The sequence below is a fragment of the Brassica rapa genome, chromosome A09, assembly GCF_000309985.2.
Source record: "Brassica rapa cultivar Chiifu-401-42 chromosome A09, CAAS_Brap_v3.01, whole genome shotgun sequence".
In the NCBI taxonomy this organism is placed as follows: domain Eukaryota; kingdom Viridiplantae; phylum Streptophyta; class Magnoliopsida; order Brassicales; family Brassicaceae; genus Brassica; species Brassica rapa.
Window position 1 is genome coordinate 6,761,199 of NC_024803.2, and position 18,392 is coordinate 6,779,590.

Consider the following 18,392-nt stretch of genomic DNA (forward strand, 5'->3'; position numbering starts at 1 on the left):
ACTAGAATTAATCGGTGGCGATGTTCAATACGTTTTATGCGAGGAAGATTTGCACACGTTCCATGGAGAAAAAAATCACATTCCATACATGTATAAACATTACCATCATAAAGAGGAAGTATGCACGCTTGACAATGTTGTTGTTTTGCATCAAAAACTCCTTCAATATCTTCAATAAATTTCATGCGATGGTGTGCATGCCTAAAATGTCGTATAATTCCATCACCCATCTCCTCAAACGACGGCTTAATATTATCATCTTCCAGCTCTGGTTGGTCCTTGAGTTCCTTACCAGCCCATACATCAAGCAAAGTAGCACAGTTAGTGTGCACTGCATAGGCGCAACTCTTTGTGCAAGAATATGATCCATAGTTTTCATCCATCTTCTGGCTACAAACTCCGCAAAACCAAGAATTTCCGAAAGGAAGAGAACTAGTAAAAGAAAGACGGTGGCTGTGACAAGATATTCGTATCACGTGTGGCAAGTTGATACATCTTCCATGGACAATAAAATCGCATTGAAGACAAGAGTAGAAGCAATTTTTGGTATCATCAGATGCGCAAACATCGCAAGTAATTGGTGCTTTTCTAGGAAAGTAATGGAGGGTATGCTCATGCCTTTCTGGATTGTGTATAGTAGAAAACTCTTGTTTGCTTGCACAAAGAGGATCCATAAAAAGATCAGAAATAGAAGAATGATAAACTAGTCCGTAGATTTCTAACCCACAACAAAGACATTCCCGTCCAATACCCCTATCATATTTGAGAAGCTGAAGAGGATATTTTGGGTGGTAAGAGGAAATGAATATAGGAGGAGACTCAACACATTCTTTGTGGTAATAGTTATAACACTCGTTGCAATAATAAAAATAGGTGGTACCAGTTTTATAACTTCTACAAGCCCAGCAGCAGTGGTCGCTTCGTTCGCCTTCTTTATTGTTGCATCCAAGAACCGATCGGAGATGGTGAGAATTTAAAGTGCCCTCGTATTGAACATCAGAGATGATGAGATAAGTTGTTTCGCCAATTGTTTTCTTTGGGAACCATTGTACTGCTTTCTCATTTACGACAAGGCATATGAAAGAAGGAGGAGGGTTGTCCATGGAACTCATGAGTGCTATATTGAAAACAGTTTAGATGGTTAGATAGATGTCGAGAGTTCAATCTATAAATAAGACCAACATTGGAGATAACTTCATTTCTATAACTTTATTTATTTTTATTTGTAAGGCAAATTCCTCACCCAAAAGCCAAGTATTAATACTAGCCTTATATTCTATATATATATATATACACGCAAAGTAATAATAAAATGTCGTTTAGGAGACAATTCTATATTCCTATCTTCATTATTGCACTCTCTGTCACGGTTCAAGACTAAAATCAAAGTCTATAATTTGGAAGGTTCACATGTACGCGTGTTAGAGATAGATTGCATCCCTTTACAATGTAGCGCATCTTTCTACAAAGTCCATTGAATAAGAGAGTTCGGTCCATTAGCTCGGCCGAAGATTTGTCCCGAAAGCTCGGCCCAAAAGATCAGCCCAAAAGCTCGCCTCGAGAGCTCGACACGTAATGAATCAGAAGGGTTTGGCATGTTAAGCTCGGTCCAGCACTCGACCTATTTTATTAGGTCAAGTCAACTTTATAGCAAAAAAAGAGAAGAGGTTTAGATATAAAAGAGGGATATGAGAAATCAAGAAAGGCATTTAGACTTTACCACAAAGATTGATGGTTAGAACTAGGGGTTTCTCTATTTAGATTTAGTCTCACCGACTTGTATTTTTCTGACACACTCCCACCGAGTGCGGTTTCTTTTCTTTCTTGTTCACACACAACTGTAATCTTTCTCAATTAATCAATAAAACACCTTTGAAATAACCTACACTCGAATTTTGTTCATCTCCTCAGAGCTGACCAAACTCATATTCAATGGTTGGCATCCATTATGGGTTATACAAAGTAGCGTAAGATCAACATGCCTGTCGGCGGTTTACCCAGCGGAAACAAACCTAGACAGGAAACAGAAGCACCGAACATGATGGAGATAATCAAAAGTATCACATACCACCTTGCCCAGCAGTACGAAGCTCATAAGGCGACAAACGATCGTCTCGCCGAGCAAACCGCCATCATCACCCCCCTATCTAGTGAGCGGTCATGCGACGATTAGAAGACAACTCTTCATCACAGAAAACCCTACGACTGGTGGCGGAGAGTTGACGACAAGTCGACAAATCGCCGATCTCCATATCTCGAGCAAGTCACTAACTACCAAGTAACGGGCTTGGCCCCATAGATTAAGCGCGTCTTCGCCGCAACCCTAATGTTCCCTTTTTTGAAGAGGATCACTAACATCAAGATCCATCAAACATACGAACTTTGCATCCTATCATATTCCGACGACACATATCCCACCGACCATGTGGCTGCGTTCAATATAGTCTACATCCTAACTTCTGTCACAAAAGAAATTTTAGTATAAAACTAAAATGTACACAAAAAAACTGTGCTCGTTAAATATAGAATGTGAAGCTTTGTTTTGGAGCCTTAAAATGTATACATATCCTACATAAAAACGATATAGTGTTCGAGACGGATTACTTGAAAATGGTACACTAAGGAAGTGGTCTATTTCATCATATGACATGTTCTTCGTGTAATAAATAAAAAGATGTATGTTGACAAAAAAAAATGTATAATTTAGAATATTCTATCAGCGGAAGTACATATTTATGGCGTACATCTAATCATTCGTATATATTAAGTAGTTGGAAAATATGATTTTTGTCCATTTAAAAAGATATAATTGTTCACATGCAATAAAAAAATTGCTGATAATAATTTTTATTTTTAAATTTGGCACAAAATGATATTTCATATTTTATATAGTTGTTATTAAACCCTAACTACTCATATAACCCAAAATATATAACGTTTTGTACATAGAAACTGAAAAAGCAAACAAGAAGTAATGAAAAAATTTAAACAAAAATGCAATGAAAATATTGCTAGTCTGGATACTCTATGAATATTGCTCCTCACAAATATATCAATAAATTTTAATTTGATTTGTTCTTTCATTCAATTCAAACAAAAAAATTCTGGATACTCTATGAAGCAAACCAAATAATAATATATAATAATTCATAAGAAACAATTTTTTTTTAAAAAAATTCCAATAATCTAGGAATAAATATCCGAGATGTCATATGGATATATAGTTATATACTAGGCCTATTATATATATATATATTTTAAAAATTACATATAAAAATTATATAATTATTATTTGAAGTAAAGTTTACTGTATTTATTTATTAAATTTATAATTTTAGTTTTTGAAATTTAAAAAGTAAATAACCTTTTATTTTTGTAATAAAATATTTTTATTATATTATTTTATTTTTATCAAATCGGAGATCTTGTTTAAAGTATAAGATTTTCAGATATTAGGATATCCAATATCCAAATAGGTAAAATCGGATATACTGAATAATTAATTATTAGACAAAAGTCACAAAACAAGTCGAACTATTTATACTTTCAATCCGGATATTTGAATAGTGACCACCCGTAAAAAAAAGAAGGGAAATTATCAAAATATCATATTCATAGATTTAGGTTTTAGACTTGAGGGGTGGGATAGAATTTTTAGAATGTGAAATTCAGGATACTAATAAATATATAAATAAATACTTCAAAAATATTAAAAAAATTAAAAATAGTTTCAAACATAATTTTTGATTTTAAAAAAAAATGAAAAAAAAAATCGAAAAAAATATTCAAATTTATAAAAATATTCGAATTTGAAAAATTATAATTCGAAATCATAAATTTATTTATTATTTATTTAAATTATTATTTATTATATATATTGAGAACAAATGTATAAGAGTCTTTTGCCACTTAATGAAGAAAGTATTTTTGAAAATGTGTCTTTAGTGGTGGTAAATATGAATAATGGTACCGTAAAAAAAAATTAATTGCTAGCTACTCGAAGTATTGCCCATTACATGGATAGCCATGCAAACTAAACTAATGTATAGATAGCTACACGAAATATATGTTATGCATTCCAACATCCCTAAACTTAATGTTGTTATGTAGTTAACATCACAAATTTAATTTTATCAATCCAAAAAGTGACGTGGACGTCTGAGATATTAACCCCGTTTAATTTTTCCATTCGTCAGTTAAAATTTGACTCACCAGATTGTAAGTTAACTAATTTCTCTGATTTTCCTTTTTGTCGTTATGTCAAATTTTAGTTAAATTTTGGTCCGATAGGTCAGATTTTAATTGATCAACGAGAGGTTTAAACTTGGTTAATGTCTCTGATGTCCACGTCATTTTTCTGGATTAATAAAATTAAACTTGTAATGTTAACTACATAACATCATTAAGTTGAAGAATGTTATCATGTATATCATATAATTTATATAGCTAGATATGTATTAGTTTAGTCTGTATAGCTAGCTTGTGATGATAAATATTTCAGATAGCTAGTAATCATTTTTTCTACGGCAGAAGATAACACGAAAATCCCCCAAAAAATCTGGAGTACACGGTGTTACTAGTCCTGGAGTAACGAAGAAGAGATTGGTAGACACGACTCCAACGAACAAAACTATGCTGTAGTGGTCCAACGTGGCATCTCCCGCCCAATAATCCAGCAAGTTAGTTACCGAATGTTACACGTTATACAGAGTAATGCGATAGACCCAAAGAGATTAAATCTTACCACTAATAAGACGACACGCAAGCAAACACGCGAAATCAACCGCATCGCTAACTAATCACGTGAAGAAGCACGGAATAATTGAGTGCACCGTAACGTACACAATTAAAACAAATAATATTTTAATTTTAATCTCGCGCTGTACACTTCCCCCAAGATAGATCTATCCGAGAGAGACACACATTCACTTCCCTTTTTTCTTTGACTTCCAACTTTTTTTATAAAGGTGAAAAAAGCTGTTTTTGTCTCTTCCTACTCTTCCGGCGTCAACGGCGGATCCTTCGTGTGTCAACGATGTCATTCACTGCGCCGGAATTCGATTACAGAGTAACGACTTCCTCTCTCTCTTACTCACTCACGAGTCTCCAATTCTCTCTCTCTCTAAGGCTCATTGTGTTTGCTTCTTCTTATGCAGTTTGGTTTCTCAACGATCGGGTGAGTTTTCTACTATCGTTTCTAGCGTTTTTGTTCTTCGATTTGACTCTGTTTCAACGATCAGGGAGGAGCATAGTTTCGCCGATGTGGATAACCTGGAGCACTGTGTGAAGTACTTGAACCAGAGCTTAGTCACTTACGGATTCTCAGCCTCGCTCGACCTCTTCGCTACCGATCCTGTGCGTCTTTTCTCTTTAATACTCTCTTTTGTGTTATGAATCTGATTCGATAAGACTTGTTGTTATGGTTATTAGGTTTCGATCGCGAGGACTTGTAATTGCATATACGCTTTGATTCAGCAGAGACAGCGTGATGTGGAGTTCAGAGAATCTACCAATGATCAGAGACTACGGTGACTCTTTATATGTTGCATTGTCAAGCTTTTTCTTCTACATGTATATTTGCTTGTATCCTAAGTCAAACCTATGAAGAAGATGGATCGTTGTGTGATCTAGATCTTGCTAATGTTATTATGTAGAAAAATATTATCACTATGTTTGGGTTTAATGTGTGTGTCTGTTTTGGAGTAAAATCCTTCTGTAGAAGACAATTTTCCGACACAAAAGATACTAGAATGCTACATTTTGCTGATATGCCTTGTCTGAACGAGATGGATTGTTGTGTGATCTAGATCATGTTATGTATATATAGAGTATCTTATCACTGTCTTTTTTTTTGGTTTTATGTTTGTTTAGAGTATAGTTTAAGTAAGATCCTTTTTCGGGACAATTTTCTGACACAAAGTTACTGGAAAAGCTACCTTTGATATGTCTGTTTGAGAACATTTTTTTTTTTGTTTTTAAAACTAGTTTCTTGTTTGCTACAGACTTTTATCCGACATGGCGAGACTGGAGGCGAAAGTTGAGAGGCTTGAGAATCAATTGCAATCCAAGGAGAGGGAGCTTGGTTCTGTCACAAGAACGGAAGCCAAAAACACAGCCGCTTTAAAGGCGCAGAACGAGAAGCTACAGAAAGAGAGGGATGAGTTTCAGCGGATGGTCATTGCTAACCAGGTTTTGATCAAATAAGCTTAGTGTTGATCAATGTTTTCAAACAACTTTTGAATGCTAATGCATATCTCTTTGAACATTTTTTGGTTTTTGGAAGCAAGTCAAGACTCAACAGTTACATGAAACAAAGAAGAAAGAAAAAGAGTATATAAAGCTACAGGTATGCTTTTGGTTCACTCTCTTATGTTTCAAGTGTATGAATTATATGTTGCGTCTTACTAAACTGGACATGGTGAATATTGATCTTGTTGTAGGAGAGGTTAAACCAAGTGTTGATGGAGAAAAAGAAAGAAACGAGATCAGGCATGGAGATTATGAATCTACTCCAGGTACTATTTGGGTTCTTGAAATGACTACTATCCAGTTTTCTGAGAGTAGCGGCGAAATAATCAACATTTTCGTGTGCAGAAAGAAGGGAGACAACGTGGAACATGGACTGGGAAGAAAACTGATTCTGATTTCTACAAAAAGATTGTAATTACCATATGACAATATTATAGCTTTATGTTGGATGAATGTACTTATAAAATGGGTACAATATGGTCTTGCCAGGTAGATGCATACGAGGCTAAAAATCAAGAACTAATGGCAGAGAACACTGACTTGAGAGCCCTATTGCGATCCACTCAGGTTATATTTCTTTTTTTTTCTTTTTTTGAAAAGAGAAAAACTTTATGATCCTATTATTAAAGACGATGATCATTTTGACAGGGAGACATGCGTTCTTTCTTGAATGCTAATGGCAGAACGAGCTTAGACCCGTCTCAGTCTCCTTTAGGCGGGAAGACGGTACATAAAATTTCATTATAAGCTAAATCAAGATTGAATTTATAAACATTGCATACATATAACCAAAACATCAGTATCAACAAGGAAAACATTATCTTTAATTGACAGGATGTTTTCGACCTACCTTTTCGTATGGCTCGAGGTCAGATAGAAGATAGTTTACGCTCGAAGATGGTTAGCATCAAGGTAACAGTGGTAACCTGAAGTTGACACTTCCGATCTATTTAATAGCGCTTCGTTTTTATCGTTACATGTTCTTTTGTTCGGTTAATGAAGGAACGTATGGGTCAGTTAGTAGACGCTCAAAAAGAAGTAACAATTACTTCAGAAGCGTCAGAGAGGGAACTTGAACTCGAAGCACAACTCGTCGAGGCACGCAGCATTATTCAAGAACAGGTACTCTTATTAGATTTCTCAAATACTATGTATCTTCTAGAAACATTACAAAATTTTATAATCGTGTATTTTTTATTTTACGTAGGAATCTATAATGTCTAAGCATTTGCCAAAGACAGACCGGAGAAGAAACTCAGCTCCTCCTCCACAGTCTCTCAGTGGACTTCGTGGCTGACTTAGATTGTGGATCTCTCTGGTGCAAAATATATCAAATCTCTTAACAAGGCAATGTCTCATGTCTTTTCTAATCAATTTACAGAAGAGTTTATATGAATTATTAATGGATGTGGACAAAAAAACAAAAATATTTTCAAATTTATAATTTTTATATTCTTAAGGATTCCTAATGAATAACACCATTGGACATACTTATTTGATTAGAATCCTTAACTATTTAGAAAAAAAAAAATAATAATATAATATACCTAAGGATTCCAATGGTGAGTACACCATTGGAGATGCTCTAACATTGTACAGAAGAGCAACTCGGTTGTTTATTTTTGGAGATAGTTACATAATGACACTTTTCTACATATCAATAACAATTTGGGTCATTTTTCGCTACCCACCCACTTTTGCTAACTAAAGTCTCTGAAAATCTAATGTATCTCTAATTAATTAGGAATTAGTTATATGCTAAACGAAACTACACTTCCCTAGTTCTACTAGGTCTGGGCATAAAAACCAAGAACCAAAACTGAATCGGAAGCAAACCGAAATAACCGAACCCGAAACTAAACCGAATGTTCAAAAATAATCGAACAGTTCCGATACTTCTATAACCGAAACCGAACTGAAAACCGAATAGATACCCGAATATCCAAAATACAATTTATGTACCGAGAAATATTAACTATATATAGTATTAAAATTAGGGTAATTCTCTCAAATAGCTATTTTTAAGTTTTGTCACCAAAATAGCTATAAAAAGATCAAAATAGCCTTTTTATTTTGAAACTTTTAATATTTATTTTTTATTTTTAAAATTTGAAACCACACCCCTTAACTTCAAACCCTAAATATAGATTAGTTAACTCTTGGTATAAATGTATATTTATCATTTAATAAAACTATTTTGGTTATTTTTCTCATTGATGGCTATTTTGTGAAAATAAACTAAAAAGAGCTATCCCTAGTTCTACTAGGTCTGGGCATAAAAACCAAGAACCAAAACTGAATCGGAAGCAAACCGAAATAACCGAACCCGAAACTAAACCGAATGTTCAAAAATAATCGAACAGTTCCGATACTTCTATAACCGAAACCGAACTGAGAACCGAATAGATACCCGAATATCCAAAATACAGTTTATGTACCGAGAAATATTAACTATATATAGTATTAAAATTAGGGTAATTCTCTCAAATAGCTATTTTTAAGTTTTGTCACCAAAATAGCTATAAAAAGATCAAAATAGCCTTTTTATTTTGAAACTTTTAATATTTATTTTTTATTTTTAAAATTTGAAACCACACCCCTTAACTTCAAACCCTAAATCTAGATTAGTTAACTCTTGGTATAAATGTATATTTATCATTTAATAAAACTATTTTGGTTATTTTTCTCATTGATGGCTATTTTGTGAAAATAAACTAAAAAGAGCTATCCTAAGGATTTCTCTTAAAATTAAGGAAATTCTATCAAATAGTCTTTTTATTTTGAAATTTTTAATAATTATTTTTAATTTTTTAAAATTTGAAACCTCACTCCTTAACACTAAGCCTTAAATCCAGATTAGTTAACCCTATAATATAAATGTATATATTTTCACTTAATAAAATCTCTTTTGGTCATTTTTCTCATTAAAGGTTATTTTTGTGAAAATAAACTAAAAAAAGCTATCCTAAAGAATTTCTTTTAAACTTAACAAATATTCTAAAATATTACTTATAAACCGAATTACCTAAATATTTTTTATCCAAAGTATTTAAAATTTTCTGAATTACCCTAATGAATTGAATTACCCAAATATTTTATCTAAAATATTAAAATTTATCCAAATTACCCGATTTTATCATGTTTTAGACCTCGATAAAATCCATAATTGGACTAGTCATCGGTACTGTAATTAAGGGCACTATATAGATTCGGATCAGTACTTGAAATATCTGATCCGAATCTAAACAGGTATTCAAACGCCTAAGCCTAATAAGGACCTAAGCCTTTTAAACTTAAAAGAAAACTTCTTGTAAGACTTCTTCTTCGTTCGTTTGAAAAGTAAAACAAAAAAAAATTGTATTTTTAAGAATGTTCTGAGATACGATAGCTAAATAAGTCTTTTATATTTTTTTATTTTTTTGGTTCAAAATAAATATTATATGTAAACCAATTTGAAATAAGAAAAAAACTTAGCTACCATTAAAATGTAAGGTTGTTGTCACTGTCTGATATAAAAGAATCGTGGTCTCTCAATGGAGACTGGCGGGACTTGGGGCTCGTGAATACAAGTAGAACGTCGCCCTCTTGATGGCTTTGTATACATGTAACAGTCTAACAGATGTACTCCTCAATCTGATATTTAATAATATGGCCATCGACCGACGGTATCCTTTTTTCTTAAATATATCTGAATTTGTAAGAAAGAGTTTTGGTCGTAGAAGGTTTCACTGAAAAATAATCACATGTTTATTTCAATTTTTTGTCATCTCTATATATCAGTTCCACTTCAAATCTTTTATAAACGAGAACTAAAACCTATTTTCCTTTGCTTGATGATAAATTAAGAGCCTGAAACTGACTAAGTATTAATTTGGGGTAATTGGAACATGAATTTTTGTGGAATTTGATGATTCTAATAGTTGAAAGAGTTTTACTAGTTAACAAGATTTAACAAATTTTATCAAATATTTTTACATAAATTTTCATTACTTGTGTATAGAATTATATTGATTGTTATTATTTTTTAAAGTAGGAAATTGATAGTGATAGAAGAAAGAGAATGAGAATCATTTCAATTACTTTGTTCTCAACAAATTATGGGAAGAGTCCTGATTTTTTTTTTAGTTTTTCAAACTTTTATGTAATTTTTTTCTTTTCGAATACTAATAAAGAACACGTTAATGATGACATGTTTTTTTGTTACACATCTCATATAGTTTTGTATTTTTTGTTTATTTATTAACAAATATATATATTATGCTATTAGTGGTTCATTAGTAGTTTATGCTTAATCAGTTTTTATATAGTTTGTTATTTTTTTTGGTTTGAGTCGTACATGTAAAATTACAGAAAATAACTGATGTTGTGTCTATAGATTATGTTAAAGTTGTGATTTGTATTATTTTATTATTCGATTTTGTGTATTTTATGTGAATGTATTTTATTACACAGATTTCAAAAATCTTATGTGTATAGATGAGATTTTCAAAATTAAGTCTTATGAATAAAAACAAAGAAAAATTAAATTTCAATAATAATAGATTTTAATAGAATCTAAAAATCAATGAAAAGTAAACTTTTATAGTAATAAAAATTTTTAAGTGGAATTTAAAAGTTTCACACCCCAATAACAAGGGATTTTATTCAGATTTTAAAAATTTATAAACTAATAACAACGGAATCTCAAAATTTGATAATTCTTTTACAATTCTTCTAACAATAACTCTTAGCTATTTGCGAATTCATAGTTAAACTAATATTTATTTGAGGATGAACTATTCTCATTTGTATTTACATTAGTTTAGAAATATTATTTATATACTTCCATTTCTGTATTAAACTATATATCTTGTAACTTATTTTGCCATGAGGGTTATGAATAACGCCCATGAAAATTATCTCAGTAAACATTAAGTAAACACGTTCCCTTCACAGACATAAATAATTACTTGCTATCATCACCGATTTATCACTTTGTTTCATATTGAAATTTTCAAATCAAATACATTGACTTTTATTAAAACTCCTTATGAAAAAGACATCTCGAAATATAACTAAGATTCATTAAGTTAAATTAAAATATATAGACACAATCGATCACTAATAAAGCAATGGAAGTCTACATCAAGTTTTTATATAGACACGCCTATTGGGGATGATTGGTTGGACTTTATCTCCCTAATTTAGCTTTATTTATTTTTAAATCACTAAATTTTACCAGTCATGCTTTAGCTTCACTTTTAAAAATTAAAGTCTACATCAAGTTTTTATTTAATTTTACCAATCATGCTTTAGCTTTGTTTTTAAAGCTACAGCAAAAAAAATAAAACAAAACTTTTTATTATGTATTTTAGGCAAAAATGCTACATCATATTTTTATAGGCTGTAGAATCTGTAAAATATAAAAAAAATATCTATAATATCAAATAAATTATATAATTATAATAAAAACTTTTATAAATATTTTAATTTTGAATTTGAGTGTTTTTTAATTATTAAGATATTTAAATAATATAAATATTATTTATATATCCCTTTTTAAATTACAATAAATTTTGATAATTTATAAAAAAAATATTAATATAAATTAATTTAAGTCATATAAAATAATAATTTTATATATACAACACATATTTCATATATTTTTTTAAAAAATATCAAAAGCCTATAACTTACAGTTAAAACAAATTTAACTACAGCAAAAATCTCTGCAGAAAAAGTCTACAGTAACAACTTTACAACTACAACCAATTTATCTAAAGCCAAACATCTACGTCTAAATTTTTTAAGCCACAGTCGAACCAATCATCACCAATGTACTTTTGTCGATTTGTTTATCGTTATATAAATTTAATTAACAACCCTTTAAAACTAAACATTACAACAGTTGGCATTAAGTAAACTGTTCCATTCACAGAGATCAATCTTGTCCAAGTTAGTGCCATGCGTCTTCTTCTAGATGTTTTCGAGTTGATGTGAGGCCGTAATATTAGCTATTTAAAAACTAAGATGCCAATTAATATAATATCTAAACAAGCCAATAAACTTTAGACACTGAAATAATGAGGTAGTGAAGACAATCAGAAGAAGATGAAACATTCAGTTGAACTGAACATGTTTTGCTTCTTCACTTGTTCCGGTAGCTAGATCAATATATATTACTCCATCGGTTTTTTAATATAAATTGTTTCAGAAAAACTTTTATATTCCAAATTATATGACGTTTTCGATTTTCTATGTAAAATTTATTAACACTTAATGTTATATGACCAATGATAATATACCTTCTATTTTATTATTGGTTGATTTGTAGTTAGGTAAAAAATTAATGATGTTTATGTTTAGAAAATATAAAAAGTTAATGATTTTTTTAATATATGTGCACAATTTTAAAACGAATTATATTAAAAACGGAGGGAGTAGTGACTAAAAAGGTTATATTTGCAATATAACCCATTTTTCTTTCTTATATCTCTGAAATGATATATAATCTTGAAAAATAACTAAAAGGCTATACTTTAAAATGGAAAATATCGACAAGAAATTGATCTTATGCTTTGTGGTATACCAGATTTGAAGAAATAGATTTATAATCTTCAAATGGACTAAAGAGGGTTGACCTTGTGTTCATTAATTTTATTTGATATACCTATGCTTAAGTCTGAATTAACCGGTCCTCTTTTTTTATGAAAGTTTTGTAATGAGTAGTTTAGAACTTGAGATTCTTCATTTTTGTTTAAGTAACTCCGCTTAAAATTAAATGAGACCCCAGAACAGAGAAATACTTATGGTCCGATGCAATAAAATGGTTAAAATAAATTATGTTTATGTGTGTAAACTTTTTTGACATAAGAAAAACCAAATATTTTGTTTTTCATATCTTCTCTATTAAAAGAGAAGTACCATTTTTATCTACCATAAAAAAAGTCATATTAGCCTTATTAGGTCTATTTCATTAATTATGTTTATTTAATTATTTACATTAATCTATTAAATATATAAAGATATTAATAATAAATCAATTTTAACTGTAAATTTAAATTTTAGTTTTAGTTATAACAAAATTTGAGAAAAAATCTAACAAAATCTTTCTAAAAATTTAAAATATTTTATTTAAATTAATACCATTGATTAATTTCGTAATTAATAATATATACTCTTATACTTTTTTTTTTTTGAAACACACTTATATTAATTAAAAGAGCAAAGTTAGTTGGGAGGAATAAACACTCCTACAACCACCACCGGATCGGTTACAGCCAAGGCAGCTTTAGCAAGTCTGTCTGCTTGGATATTAAACTCACGAGGAATCCAAGTGAAAGAAACAAAATCAAACACAGAGATGAGGGAGAGGATATCCGACACCACTCCATAGAGTTCAGGTATGCAGTCCCCTGAGTTAACCGCTTTAATCAGTTGCGAGGAATCAGATTCAAAACGTATCGCCTTCAAGTTGTCGCAGATGCCCATCTTCACTGCTTCAAGTAGAGCCAAACCCTCCGCCATGATCGTCGAAGCTACAAAAGGAATGCAGGAGCTAATGGATCTAGTTCCTGACGGGGCTATACGGAAACATCCCACACCCGCTCTGTTCCCTTGACCCTTCCACGCAGCATCAGATCGGATCGTGACCGTGTTAGGAGGTGGGGGATGGTGGATTGGTTCAACCAAACCACTCGGCGATGGCTTCATTTTCGGTTCACAAATCCATTCTCTGGCTAATCCAATTGCTTTTGATAGCGTACTTTCTGCTGAGGCTGAGGTACCTTCAAACACGAACTTATTGCGCTCCTTCCAAATACTCCATAAAATCCAAGGCGCAAGTGACCCAGCAGTGATCCCCGAAGGAGGCAAGCAAGTAATGGAACAAAGATCCGTCCACATCCCCGCTAAATCTAGTAATCCACTGAAATCCGGAGCCGTTGAGAAAGGCGCATTAAGCCACACTTTCCTGGCAAAAGCACATTGGAAAAACAGATGATTAATAGATTCAGCTTCACCACATCGCTTACAGGCTGGATCAACTGGGACATGTCTTTCCACCAGCCTTTCTCCCACCGGCAGAGCGCCCTTGAGTAGCTTCCACGCAAACATCTTCACCTTTGGTGCACAGGCCAGTTGCCACACAGACTGCTTCCAGTTTACAGAAGCGATGGCCGGTCCCGCAGGGGTAAAGTCACCCTCGTCCACAGCACTATAATATCCAGACTTCACCGAGTAAACTCCTGATTTTGTACCCAGCCAAATAATCCTATCTAGAGCCCCAGATTGGCTTGGCTTGATACATCGAATAGTCTCTTCATACATAGGCAGCCAACTGTGGATTTTTGTCGCATCCCACTCGCAGGTCCCCGGGCACATGAGGTCCGAAACCCTTAACTCAACCGTGCTCTCCTGCGGTGGTCCCATTGGGCGTACCTGTTTGGAGAAGCTCAGCCAAGGGTCATCCCAGACCTTGATATCTTGTCCATTTCCAACCACCCAGCCCAAATTTTTAATCAGAAGATCCCGTCCGACAAGCACGCTCCGCCATCCATGGGACATGTTAGAAGGTCCTGTGGCCGTTAGGACATTGCTTTCAGTGCAGTATTTTCCCAAAAGAACTTGACCCAGAAGGCAGTCTGGATTTTGAACTAGTCTCCAGCTCAGCTTAGCCAGGAGGGCAACATTATACACTTGGAAATCCCGGAAACCAAGTCCCCCCAGAGCTTTTGGTTTGGCCATAGAATCCCATGAAACCCACGCCATTTTCCTGGTATGTTCATTATTATCCCACCAGAATCTCGTCACAGTGGACTGGATTCTTTTGCATAAAGACACAGGAAGAGCAAAGTGGGACATGGAGTAGGAAGGGGCTGCTGAAAGTACACTTTGCAGCATCACCATCTTACCTGCTGAGGAGAGAAACTTGTTAGACCATCCCCGGGCCTTTTGTTTTATCCTGTCCACAATGGAGGAAAAAATATCATGTTTCCTCCTACCAAATTGCTCCGGTAAGCCAAGATATTTTCCGGTTCCCCCCTCTTTTTGGATTTGCAGTTCTTCCTTGACCATTTCTTTAATCGCTGCCGGGGTACGTCGGGAAAATGTGATAGCCGATTTTTCCTTACTAATAGTTTGGCCAGACGCGCTCTCGTACTTGGTAAGAATGTCAGTAAGTGCGCTGCAGTTTCCTTGAGTGGTTTCAAGGAAGAACATAGTATCATCAGCAAAGAGGAGATGATTAATCCGAGGGCAGCCTCTTGCCACTCTTATCCCTTGCAGAGAACCATCCTCTTTTGCTTGGTTACATAATCCCGAGAGAACCTCACTACACATTATGAATATGTAGGGAGAAAGGGGGTCTCCTTGGCGGATTCCCCTACTCGGTACTACCTTCCCTCTAGGCAAGCCGTTAATGAGGAAGGAGTATGTAACCGATGAGATACATTGCATTACACATTTGACAAAATCTTGGTGGAATCCCAATCGAACCATGACCAGCGATATAAACTCCCACTCGAGCCGGTCATACGCCTTACTCATGTCAGTCTTGACAGCCATCGCACATCGTTGTTCAGCCTGCGACGTGTTGAGGTAATGCAACACCTCATGAGTAATCAGAATGTTGTCCCCTATAGCTCTTCCTGGGACAAAGGCGGATTGATTTACCGAAATCAGCTTACTCAACAGGGGCTGGAGGCGACGTGTGAGTAGCTTGGAGAAGATTTTGTAATAAACATTACATAAAGCAATAGGGCGGTAGTCCGAGACCTTCTGTGGGTTGGGAATCTTTGGGATGAGGCGGATGTTAGTCTCATTGATGAGCTCCGGTAGTGGTTCCCCCCTGAAGAAACCTTGTACCTCCTTCACTATATCCGGCCCTACGTCTTCCCAATGAGTATGGAAAAAACCCGCCGAGAAGCCATCTGGTCCCGGGGCTTTTTCAGCATTAATGGAGAAAGCAGCATCGCGAATTTCCCCTGAGGTGGGAACAGCTATCAGCGAGTCATTCTCCTCGCCTGTGAGAAGTGGCTGAAGCGCCCGGTTGACAATGTCCTCTCTTTCCCCTGGTAGTGATGAGAACATTTTTTGAAAATAATCCCCAATCACTTGGACAATCTCCTCCTCCTTATGTACCATTTGACCATCCTCCCTTTCTATCACCGAAAACCCATTTATTCTCTTTCTGTTCTTGGTGGTCGCATGGAAATAGCCGGTATTGCGGTCTCCCAGCTTGAGCCATAATGCTCGGCTCCGTTGTCTCCAGTATTCCTCCTCCGCCGAGTAAGCCGCATTCAGCTTTGCAGCTATGACTTGTATCAAATCAATATCGTTCACCGGGCTAGACAATGCAGCATTGAGAGCCGTTTTCTGTTGCTGGATTACTTCTTGACTGTTTCTGTGTTGGGTCTTATTCCAGGCCGAGATTGCACTCCGGGTAGACGCCAGCTTGTCTCTGACAGAGGCCTGCCCTGCTCCACGCCAAGCATTCGAAATCATCTTCCGTGCCTCTTCATTCTTACACAAACGGCGATCGTATCTAAAGTTTCCACGCCTTCTTCGACCACCCTTATCAAAGAAAGATAGGAGAGGTTTATGATCAGAGGTAAGATCAGCTTCAAGGTATTGGCATCTAGCCGTAGGGAAGCGTTCTGCCCAAAGCGTATTAGCAGCAGCTCTGTCCAATCTACACCTCACTAGGTGATCACCTCGTTGTCCTCTCCACGATAGTGGGTCACCTGAGTGTTGCAGATCAAACAAATCACCTTCCGAGAAAAAGGTTCTCATATCTGTGAAAGAACCCTCCGGGCGTTCCTGGCCCCCCTCCTTCTCCTCCGAACAGAGTAGGTTGTTAAAGTCACCTGTAATAAACCAAGCATCCTCTCTTATAGTCGCCTTTGTCACAAGAACATCCCAAAGATGATTCCTCTGATTCTTATCCGTACTTCCGTGAACAAAGGACGAGTAGAATTGTTTCCCTTCAAACGAGATAAAGGTGTCAATTACATGGGCATTAGAATCCAAAACATTTAAGTTCAGTTCCTGTTTCCAGAGAAGCGCCAGCCCACCCGCTCCATGCCCAGTGGGGGAGACAAATGGTGATGTTCATAGCGCAGGCTTTCCAGTTTTTTCATCACAAATTCATCGGGATTTTTCGTTTCCATTAGAAAGATGATATCAGGGTCAAAACTCTTTGATATCTCCTTCAATCTCCGAACTGTCTGGGGGTTCCCCAACCCCTGACAGTTCCAGCTCAGGATAGCTAAGGAACGGGGTGGGATGGAACCCGAAAATCCATCCTACGACGAGCACTGGGTGGGATCATGTTGACGATCGGAACGTTGTCTGAAGACGACGGGGTTCCTGTAGAAGCTCCTTTCCTGATGTTCTTCCCTTTTTGCATACTTTGCTTGACTGTTTTCCTAGGCCTCTCTCCATCCGAATTTTGTTTCTTCCGACCTGTTGGGGGCTTCTCCACATGAAGTTTTCGTTTGCGTGAGCCTGAAGGAAGGTTGGGGACCGGACTCGAGACTACTTTCCTGGGTCCTGGGGGTCTTCCCGGTTTCCTTTTCTTCCCTGCAGCAGCTGATAATGGGCTTGCCAGTGCTTTCCCAATCCTGTCTTTCGCTGGTAATCTATCTCTTTGAGACCCAGGATCGGTTTGAAACTCAACATCTTCAAATCTGACCTCAGTTGAAACTGGGCCTAGCCTCGAAGCAATGGGGATTCTCTCAATCGAGTTTGAGCCAGGGGTCTTCTGACTTTGTGGAGATGGCCGGTCAGAGTGCCTGGTCGGAGAGATAGTCATCTCTGGAAGATAAGGTCCTAATCTTTCTCGGACATGAGCCCTATCTTGGGATCTTGTCTTAGGCCCTGAGGTCCCCGTAGAATTACGGTTATCCAGTAAACCATTCTCTTGTGTCAGAGGCCCGAGGCGAGCCAATACTGGTGTTTTAGAGCCAGAGCCTTTGTCTCCCCCCATTAACTTCCTCCGTCAGCATTCTTTCTTCATTGATTTTGGCCAAATGGATCGCGTTTCCTTCAATGGTACCTTGGGCTTCAGCTAATCTCACTCTTTCTCGCCTGGCCGCACTTTCTGATGGATCCGCACATGCCGTGTACTGAGACAAGGTTTCTCTTATTACTCCCACTGCATTCTC

The 18,392-nt window shown here is 35.4% G+C and overlaps 2 protein-coding genes across 2 annotated transcripts; one reads left to right on the plus strand and one right to left on the minus strand.

The window, feature by feature from the left end:
• Positions 1-4,810: 4,810 nt before the first annotated feature.
• LOC103837923 (afadin- and alpha-actinin-binding protein) lies at positions 4,811-7,935 on the plus strand. The gene is made up of 13 exons (XM_018655161.2): positions 4,811-5,068; positions 5,157-5,176; positions 5,241-5,355; positions 5,431-5,528; positions 6,003-6,189; positions 6,284-6,346; positions 6,441-6,515; positions 6,595-6,660; positions 6,739-6,816; positions 6,898-6,975; positions 7,084-7,161; positions 7,252-7,371; positions 7,457-7,935. Exons 1-13 carry the CDS (start codon positions 5,036-5,038, stop codon positions 7,544-7,546), a joined length of 1,101 nt encoding a protein of 366 aa, XP_018510677.1. The 5' UTR covers positions 4,811-5,035; the 3' UTR covers positions 7,547-7,935.
• A 5,523-nt stretch (positions 7,936-13,458) lies between these two features.
• LOC103837948 lies at positions 13,459-18,040 on the minus strand. The gene is made up of 2 exons (XM_009114342.1): positions 17,545-18,040; positions 13,459-17,210 (listed from the first exon to the last, which is right to left on the minus strand). Exons 1-2 carry the CDS (start codon positions 18,038-18,040, stop codon positions 13,459-13,461), a joined length of 4,248 nt encoding a protein of 1,415 aa, XP_009112590.1.
• Between the last annotated feature and the right edge of the window lie 352 nt (positions 18,041-18,392).